This window comes from Gymnoscopelus microlampas (assembly GCF_963454915.1).
Source record: "Gymnoscopelus microlampas genome assembly, chromosome: 5".
NCBI classification, from domain to species: domain Eukaryota; kingdom Metazoa; phylum Chordata; class Actinopteri; order Myctophiformes; family Myctophidae; genus Gymnoscopelus; species Gymnoscopelus microlampas.
In genome coordinates this window covers 47,164,422-47,174,760 of record NC_139942.1, presented here as the reverse complement: position 1 = coordinate 47,174,760, position 10,339 = coordinate 47,164,422, and the positions used below count along the sequence as shown (strand labels likewise).

The 10,339-nt window shown below is 40.8% G+C and overlaps 1 protein-coding gene across 1 annotated transcript; it reads left to right on the top strand.

Moving 5' to 3' along the window:
* Positions 1–531: 531 nt before the first annotated feature.
* On the top strand, positions 532–10,282 carry LOC311045373 (uridylate-specific endoribonuclease C-like). Its single transcript, XM_084057218.1, has 7 exons — positions 532–599; positions 2,600–2,699; positions 2,848–2,959; positions 3,580–3,701; positions 4,008–4,120; positions 5,026–5,179; positions 8,026–10,282. Exons 1-7 carry the CDS (start codon positions 589–591, stop codon positions 8,284–8,286), a joined length of 873 nt encoding a protein of 290 aa, XP_083913344.1. The 5' UTR covers positions 532–588; the 3' UTR covers positions 8,287–10,282.
* Positions 10,283–10,339: the final 57 nt, after the last annotated feature.

The window sequence follows — 10,339 nt, the reverse complement described above, 5'->3', positions numbered from 1 at the left end:
CTTCATTGCCTCTGACACTGTATACTGCACACAGTCTTTCATGGTGGAGCACACCAAAAATCTCTTTTTTGGTGTGCTCCCCCAGGAAAGACAGTAAGACTGTGTGCAGTATTTTTAATTATTATTATATTTTTTATTTAGGCTAGGTTTCAAGTGATCAATCATCTTGAAACCATCTTTTAAAAAATCATGTTACTGAACCTTTTTTTGGGGAAAAAAACTGCATGCCTACATTCTCAAATGCAATTGGACTAAAAAAAACACACAAATCACAAACACATTTAATTCAAAATAGAACACTCAGACATTATATAGAAGAATTTTGGACTGAACTTCTGCAGAACAATTTAATCAATCAATCAATCAATCTGGTGGGTCGATTCTCCTTACACACTGTAGTGGAAAATAGCAACCACAACTGCCCCTCCTAGTGGGTAGGGTTTTGGTAGGGAGGCAGGTCTCTCTCTCTGTCTTGTCATTGGCTTGCCTTTTTGACTGACGTCTAACATAACTGTTCCTCTGCACATCATCTACGCATCGTAGAGTTTTGGGAAGACTGTTGTTTCACTGAACTGAACGGAGACAGACATGGCTAGAGGGTAAGAACTTAATGTTCATGTGCAGGGATTTACGACTGCAGCCTGCTAATTATTTTCTTGCTGTGGACATCACTTTCTGTCATTTTAACAAACAAAAAAGTGCTATAATACTTTGTTGTTGTTGTTGTTTTCATCAAACATTTTAAGGCATGCATCTGAATCAAAGCTGGGTGTAGTTTATGAAAACTATTGTGCTACAATGTAACAATGGTGCTTTTCCTACTTTGTTGCTGAAGAAATTGTGCCAAACGTTTTGTAAACACATTTGTTGTTCAAACAGCTGCAGCTTCTGTAGACAAGTATGGCCTTGTTCCAAAAAAAGTGTGGAATTTTCAAACTGTTTGGAATGGATCTTCAAAGGGTTGAACAGAGCTGTTTCAGTAAGAGCTTTGTGTGGGATGTGCAGATCTGGTAGTCATTAACTCTAACTATAAAATGGAACAAACAGGATACGAACTGCCTGCAGAAAGTCAGACATTCAACAGCATGATATCCTCACTGGGACCCTTTGTGATATTCATAAATGCACTGGCAGCTGTTTCAAGAACCTTGTGATTTTATTTCAGCAGATGCCCTTTCCTGTCACTTGATGTTGCATAATAGTCAGTTGTGCCATGATCCATGATCTACACTCAGCATCTGGTGATACAGACTCATGGGTGTGGTTGTCCTTTTTTAGTTTTTTTTAATATAGATTCCTTTTGCTCTAGATTTACAATTTCCCCTTAATTAGTGCATATTGGATAGCAACAGGAACATATTGGATAGCAACAGGAAGAAGTAACAGAGAGCAAAATGTTGCGACATTAAACAGAGGTGATCATGATTTGAATAAGCACACATTTAAGTACATACTCACACAACCATTACAGGGACAAAAGGACCTCACATAGAAACTGTGGAACAGTATTTTCACTACTTTTTTTTATTGGAAATTATTAGATGTTTTCATTTTATTTATGAATACTTTTGAAAAATGATGGAATTGTGTTTAATTTATGAAAATTTGTGATTTTATTATGTTTAAACTTTTAAAAATCTTTTGAAATAATATATCTATATTTTAAATGTAGGAAACGGAAACTACTCACAACCCATACAAATTGGCCTGCGAATCAAAGATGTTTGGAAAACTTGCTTTTGGTGGGAACTGCATATGTTGTTGTCTCAGATGACCTGAACTGAAAGCTTGTGTGATCATTGATTTGTCTTGGCTGTTTCAGGCAGGTCATTCTCTAGATGGTCTTGAGACAATAAGCACCAGAGACTTTTGATGAAGCAAATATAACAATGGTAACTGGATGATAGAGAGGTGGAGTTTCCCTTATAATGGGGTCACCAGATCTCTGTGGCATTGTGTTGTTGAACATGACACCAAGCAAAACTGTGTCCCTGAGAACCAAATAAGTGCTTTAAACTGGGATATGTGCTGTAGCGTACATTTTGAATACACTTTGAATAGGGTCCAAAGTACTGCCTTTATTATAGATAACTGATGGTTGAAATATTTTGTTCTTTTTATTTGTTAATTATTAGTAGCTGCAGTAGTTATTCTGTCCTTGGGATTACTGACTCATGTTTGACTCACTTGCACATGAACTACTGGGATGTACACTACTGAGCCATAACAGACCCTTGTTAAGGATAACTGCTGTGAGACTCACATACTCACTCACGCATTCACTGTTGACTGACAGACTGTATATAATTAGATATTCTTTGGGGGTTTTCTGCCTTTATTGATAGTACAGGAAACGGGGAGAGAGAGAGATTTGGGAGTGAGGCTGCACTAGAGCCTGTGTGTGGTACGCGGCCGGACTGCTAGGTCAGCGGGCACCCGACTGTACATATTATTATCCAGATACCCACTGTTTTAGGCCGGGTGACACTGTACATATAATCAGTCCCTTCTTGAGCTTGTAGGTTAGCCATTTTCGGCGTGCAACACCTTCATGCGACAGACCATAAATTAGCTGTTATCGTCTATCGTGTTTCTACAGTGGAGACATAAACGAGGAACTCTCTGAGGTGCTGAACGAGCTCTGGAGGTCGGATGTCAACCGTCTCAAGCCAGGGACTGACTACACCATCAATCTCCAGGTGATTTAAGCTTAATTTAAAGTTTAGGATTAATTGTCACAACGACTAAATTGTTGTTTATTCGTATGAATAAATTAAAAATGAATTCTGACCGTTTTCCTGCTCCGTGTGTGATATGTTTAATCTTCTGTTTGCATTGTTTCTTTAGGGGAGGGCAGGCTACGTGGCACAGGGCAGTAACTATGCCAGAGATAAGGCCAGAGAACCGCTGTTCTCCAACGTCAATGAAGACAAACTCAAAAGTATCGAGACTTATGCCCGTAAGTTCTATCCTCTTAATGCCTGCAATTCAGGTCTTAAGGCTGCATTGCAGACCCTGCAGCTTTTAAAATGCATTTTAAAAGCTTACCGTCTGACCTGATGGCAGACCCCATCGGACAGTGCACTTGCTTCCCTACCTAAATGGTTCTTATATGAATTTCCAAAGTGGGCTAATTATTTCTCCTGCCTTATGACTCTGTTTGCACTTGACTTATTTTAAGTTGTTTCTGTTTTTATGTGATTGTTTATTATGTTTTATGTTGTGTATGTTGCAACTTTGTACTGCTGCGCCTGCTACCCTGAACACTAGGGCTCCCTCGTAAAAGAGATCTTGATCTCCATGGGATTTCCATAAATATGAAATAATAATAAAATAATACAAATAAAGCCTCATATACTGTATACTCTGTATACTAAAAGTATATACTAGATGTCACCTTTTTTAAATAGAGCTGCTGCTGTTGTTAGTTTATAATCTCCCACAGGCAGCTAAAACGTGTAGTTTCATTACCACTTTTTCCATTTTAGATCTTAGCGTAACTAAGCTACACTTCCCCTCTTGACACCTCAGACTTCTTGGTGGCTGCAATGTGAGTGACAACTTTCCTCCCTCGTGCAGATTTCATCAGCTTGCTGGACAACTATGAGACATCTACAGGTGTGTCAGAGACTGTGACCTCGGAGGAAATGAGAGAGAACCATCTCTTCCTGGACGCCATCCTGGAGACTGACGTCATGAAGGTACAGTTGGTGTTGTAAATATAGCTGGATGTTAGGCTATTGCAACTTCTCCTTTCCATGGTAAACACTTGGACGGTACAGCAGAATAAGTGACTCGTTTTCCCCCAGTAACTGTCACATCCCTCATTAGGCAGAAATAATAATAATAACATACCAAACAACTGTATAACGGACACAACACAGACACATGCATTTTTTTTGCCTTCGCTACTCATTCACGTTCAGTCTCCTCAAACATCTCCTGGCTCTCTATTTGTGTTAACCTTATCAGTGTTACCTTTTATTTGACACTCTCTTTACTCACAGTGTGCTCACAAGTATCTGGTCAGCAAGGGACAGTCACCATCAGACCCCATGCAGTTCAAGAGACAGTTATATGACATCTGGTTCCGTCTCTACCACAGGGAACGAGGTGGAGGGTAAGTGATTTTATAGAACATGTTTCTACACTGCATGTACACCGGAGACGTACTGTATGCTGGCCACTATGTAGTGGAGTATTTGTATATGAGATAATGTCATGAGTGTGTGTCAGTTGTCAATACTGTGTCTCTGCAATGTCACCCATCCAAATTCCTGTACGTTTACATATTAAGTTAAATTGGCTTTTGATTGTTTTGCTGCTATGTCAGTGTCATTGTTGCAGTATGTACTGCTAGAGAATGTATTGTGCTCTTAGTTCACCCCTGTCGGGGGGGGGGGTGCCATAACTGAATGGGTAGAGAGTCAATCTGGGAATCAGAAGGTCCCTGGTTTGCCCCTCAGCCTCAGTCTATATGTTCCTGAGCAAGACGCTTAACCCCTAACTGCTCCCATGGCGCTGTATTAATAGTGCCCACAGGCCACAGCTCCTTATTTCTTTGACACATGCAAATGTTCCCTTCCCTTTCTTAAAGCTGCAATCCATTAACTTTTATTTACTTAATAAAACAATATTTTAACCAATCTGTATGCTAGAGTTATGTTAATACAATATAACTGCGGTGGATGGAGGTGGCCTCATCTATTGAGACACTTAGATCCTATGGTCGGGTAGGACACCTACTGGTTAGCAAGAGGTACTGTATTGCCTGAAGTTCAGAGTGTAATATCTTCGCCTGCCCAAATGGGCTTTCATTTCCGTCTTAGCTCAGCAGTAGAAATGTCTGTGCATGCAAAATGTCTCTCCCGGGTGAGACATAAATCTTCCGGATTGCAGCTTTAACTTTCTGGCGCTCAGACGTACTTGTCCTGTGTGAGAAGCCCAGTATGGTTCAACACAATGTGTCATTATAAACATTCCATCTTTTGCATATTCTTCACATGTTACTTTCTTTTGTCGCAGTGAGGATTCTTGTGGTTTCGAACACGTGTTTGTTGGGGAGACCAAATATGGCAGAGAGGTCATGGGTCTTCACAACTGGGTCCAGTTCTACCTGCAGGAGAAGCATGACCATATTGACTATAAAGGCTACAAAGCAAGGGCAAACAAAGACACGGTATGAAAAGAATCTGTGGTTGTGTGGTGTTCTCTAACATATGAACATACTGGGTTCCTTGATTTTCTACAGATGAGTGGTAATATGGTATTGAAAACTGCAGCTGTGCAAGAACCTTCCTCTTGCCTTGGCACATATACCTGGTTATTTAGCTGTTGCTCCTCCGGAGCAGTCTTGAGCTCTGCAGTGTTGACAGGCTAACAGAGCTACAGTAACGGCGCTGCAGAGCTCAAGAGCCTGATGCTACACAGTACGGTGTGGAGGGCAGCGATTCAGCGACTCACCAACAGTGTAAATATCCTTTTAAGAGCAGCCAGTGATAGACTTGCTGCTGGGCTCTGTTTTCGCCCAGTGACGCCTCATTGAACCTTGTCAGCTATAGATGCAAGCCTGATGATCACTTGTGCTTATTAAAACCTGACAGAAGTGGATGAAATTGCATCTTCCAGTGCCCGCCCGTTAATATCTGCAAGGTGTCCCACGTTTCAACACCACCCTGATATATCTCACCCGGACCCCTTCACCTGTCTTCTTGAAAAAAAAACATGAGCAGCAACAAAAATTTAAATAAATGTACATATATGAAAAAAAAAACAACGGTTTCCACCTTTTGTAATTTTCCTCTCCCATTCGTGGTTCGTTTTAAAAGCAAGTTTCCTGAAGTCTTCCATAACTGTCCTCTTTGCCCTAAGCATCTCTTTCTTTCTACATTCATTCCTGCTGGAGATTCTTTAGTGGGCTTACTGGTTCGTTATTTTTTCATCTTCAATTTCAAGATCATCATCTTCTGGAACACGCTGCCAGCGAGCACACTGATGTTTTTTCTTCTGTTGCTGATGGTAGTTCATTGCTGCCAATTCCCACCCTTACCTGTAAGGGTGGAAATCTTTTTCTTCTTTTATTCTTCGTCTTCATCTTCCACATATTCTTAGGCTCGCTGTTTTGCTTTGTTTGTCATCATGGCTACCAGTTCCAATCCTGACTGTACTGAATAACTTCCTGAGTCCCTGACTGTACTGAATAACTACTAGCCTCAATCCTATCCTTCAGACTTCTTCAGACTAGGATCTAAGTCTAAGATATACAGGTCTTCATCAAAGAAGATGATACGATCTCCCACCATGCAGCAGCACATCCAAGAATTCTGCGATGGGAATTTCCCCTTGGGCTCAACCTTCTTCCAGGAGATGGTCTCTAGATTGAATTTCCATAGATCACTGATGCTACAGTCCTGATGAAATCCACCAAATATGTACAGCTCTCCATCGTAGGCAAAGGCTGAATGACCCTTGCGTCCTTCTGGAATTAGCTGTGCAGAAGGTGTGCTCAGCCAGCTGTTGGTCTCTGTGTCAAACACACTGATGTTGTTGCTGTAGTCGTCCCCTTCATCATCCTCCTCCCCTTCTCCCCCAAATACAAACATCTTTGTCCCAATGATGGTGGCAGAGTGACCTAATGAAGCAGGTGCCGGTGTGCCTCTGGCGTTAATTAAAGACCAGACCATAGTGGTGGTGTCCAACTTGTAGATGTCATTAGTGTCTCCAGTCAACCGGACGTATCCCCCATAGATATACATGACCCTCCCAAGGACACAGGCTGAGTGGCCACCCCTTGCCTCTGGAACAGTCCCAGAAAACTTGGGCATGAACCATCTTTGGGTCTTAACATTAAAAGCATAAATGATGTTGCAGTAAGGAATCCCTCCCCAAATGCAGATGCTATCCTGTATGTGCACAGCTGTATGGAAGATGCGCTTGGAGGGAACCTCGAGGGATTCTCTTTCATCTGTCACTGGGGGCAACGTCTTCCAGCATAAAGACACTGTGTTGAATGAGTGCACCTCAATCTGACCCTTGTCTTTGTGGGACCCTCCAAAGTAGTAGACCGTGTTCCCCACTGTTGCAGCAGCACCAGTGGGAGACCCCTTCGGTGCTCCCTTCAAATGCACTGTCCAGCACATCATTTCACGAAACATGGTGGATCAATATGGAAAGACGTATTCTTGCTCTGTAACATAGTAAAGTTCTATTGCACTCGTTACAAGTTATATTTAGTGAGGTGGCACAAACATTCTGCAAAGCTTGGCCAATCTGTGAAGTCCATGGGTTAGGTTGGCCAATCTGTGAAGTCCATGGGTTAGGTTGTCCAATCAGTGAAGTCGATGCCTGTTTATCTCCCTATTATGGCAGATTGGTCGCAATAGTAACCCCACCCTAGGCAGGCTCTGAAAATGCCCCACGCTATGCAGCAGACCGTCTGTGCAAGATGGTCAATGTGTGAGAAAAGCATTGATATTACGGCGTGGATCAAACCAGGTTAGAAGGTTGGAGGATAAAGGCAAGGTTGAGATGAGACGGAGAGGAAGGCCAAAGAGGAGGTTTATGGATGTGGTGAGAGATCGCATGCAGGTGTCTGGAGTGACTGAGGAAGATGCAGAAAAAGATGCAGATGGAAAAAGATGATCCTCTGTGGTGACCCCTGATGCGAATTAGCTGAAAGATGTTTTATATTTTCTGATATATGTAGCTTTTTCATAATGAATGTCAATGGGGCTCGACTCAGGTTGAAACTGTGCCCAAAATGTCGATACAATCTGCAGTATCTATTCAGGTATCCTGATTATGAAAGTGGGTGGTGGTGGCCTGCTATTACTATGGTGCTGATAACCTCAGACCCCACACCAAACATAAATGATAGCAGTTTCACCAAAGCCAATAGGCTGAATGATATATATATATATTTTTTATTGTTTTAAATGTTTGGATATTTTTTGCGCCTATAATGACATGCCCAAAATGAGGATTACAGAAAGTGATTAATGGATTTCGTGCACGTTTGTCTTCCAGCCCGATGAAGATGACCATGTCCTGAATCTTCAGTTCAGCTGGAAGGGGCTGGTAAAGCCAATTGGCGGTTCCTTCATCGGTGTGAGCCCTGAGTTTGAGGTGGCTGTCTTCACCATCATCTTCCTCATATCCACAGAAAAGATGACGTCTGTTGTGGTGAAGGTGGACGAGTACATGCTTGAGTTGGTTGTCTATCGGCATGGTCGTGCCATTGGCACTTCCTTCCCTAAGCTGATTAGCAGCAACAACCGAGATCTGTAAAACAAAATTGTTAAACAATTTTAAGCACTTGGCAGACGCTTTTATCCATAGTGACTTACAAGTGCAAGATGAACCCTATAGTCAACAAAAGATGGGGTAAATGGTCACATACGTAGAGTGCAAATAAATCATTTAAGTGCTACAAAGTAACTATAGGATACCAGGTAAACATCAAACCACATACAGTATGTCTATATACAACATGCTCTCTAAATAACATTCTCAACATTTGCAATCAAGCAAACAGTTTATGTTTATATGAATTACATATGTGATTGTGAACAAGTAACTAACATACATCTGCACAGTATAACCAACATACAGTAGTATGACCAAATCATCATGGCACCACAATAACAAACTGGTATAATCTGTATCATTTAATATTATGTTGTTAATATCAAGTGCATACAGGCTTCTCCTCTTCTTTCAATTCCTGGTATGAAGTAAGATTTTATGGTGGGTTGGCTATGATTATAACTTGTATGACATGATGATGAAATGATTGATTCCTTTATTAACAGTTTGCAAAGACAAGCACAGGGAAGTTTAGTTCAATACAAGGTCAAGATTTCACTTTGTGTGTGTGTGTGTGTGTGTGTGTGTGTGTGTGTGTGTGTGTGTGTGTGTGTGTGTGTGTGTGTGTGTGTGTGTGTGTGTGTGTGTGTGTGTGTGTGTGTGTGTGTGTGTGTGTGTGTGTGTGTGTGTGTGTGTGTGTGTGACGTGTTAGACTTCAAAGCAGGAAAACTGAGATAAGCTAGGTCTAGTCCAATACATACAGCATTGGGTTTTACAGCAACCTATATTTTTTTACACCTATATTTTGTTCAAGTTATAGGTCTGCAGGTAGGCTGCAGGCCTGCGGCATATCCACCCGGAAATACATCCTATCCATTTGCGTACAAATATTCTGTAAAAAACTGCCTTGAAACAGCTTGAGTACTGTACATGATAGACTTTTTTGTCTAGCACCTTTCATACAAAACAACAGAAAAACAAAGTGCTTTGCATTAAAAGAAAGAAAACAGCTGACATTCTTAAAGCACATCATGAACAATTAATTGGAAAGTTAAATGGAAAATACAATGAAATAAAATGCCTTAAAATGGTGAGACATTTAGCTATATTAAGGCTAGGTGAAAATGTTATTTCAACAGACTGCCTCTCTAATCTCTTTAGGGCCTAAAGTGCAAGTGTTCCATTATTTGGAGCATAATTGAATAAAATGTCCCGTTTTCTTTTGGGTAAAAGGTTATTATGCATATCTGGTAGATCTACAGTAGATGATCCGGGCTCGTGAAGGAACATAACATGACACATTATGTCAGGGGTCTTCAACAGGGGGTCCGGGACCCCTAGGGTTCCTCAGAGCTACTATAGGGGGTCCGTCAAATGTTTGTGTGATAGGATGTAGTTATTTTTACATTAACCACTTGAACCCTATAGAATTCATTTTCTGAGGAGAACATTAGCCGAAAATAGCAGATCTACAAGCTCTCAACGCCTCGTGTGAGAGCTTGTAGATCGGCTATTTTTGGCATTTTTTTTTAGGTGTAGAGGGAAAAAAGAGCAGACTAAGTAAAAAAAAAACTTTAATCTGAAACACAATTTTATACAATATAGAGTAGTAGGGGGTCCCTGCTTCATCTCTCTCTCTCAGCTAGGGTGTCCTTGGCCTGAAAAGGTTGAAGACCCCTGCATTATGTAATGAGTAATGTCTGTCATTAAGTTAAGTACTAATAATAACATATTAAAACACGTCAGCACTACATTTACATTTTTAATGTTTTGAAATAGTTCCTATGCAGTATATTTGTAGGTTTGCACGTTTTGCAAGCTTATTTTAACCTTAAACTGAATCTGATCTGGAAGGATAAAGATGTGTTTGCTAATATCTCGTTTGTTTGTTTGTTTTGTTAATTTTACATTGCAACATTTTGTATCCTGATGCATGATGATGAAAAAATAAAGCTCTTGTTTACAATCATGACTTCAATTCAATGTTGGACTCAGTTGATGGCGAGAAAGTTCACCTAGAAGAGTCTGGTTTCTA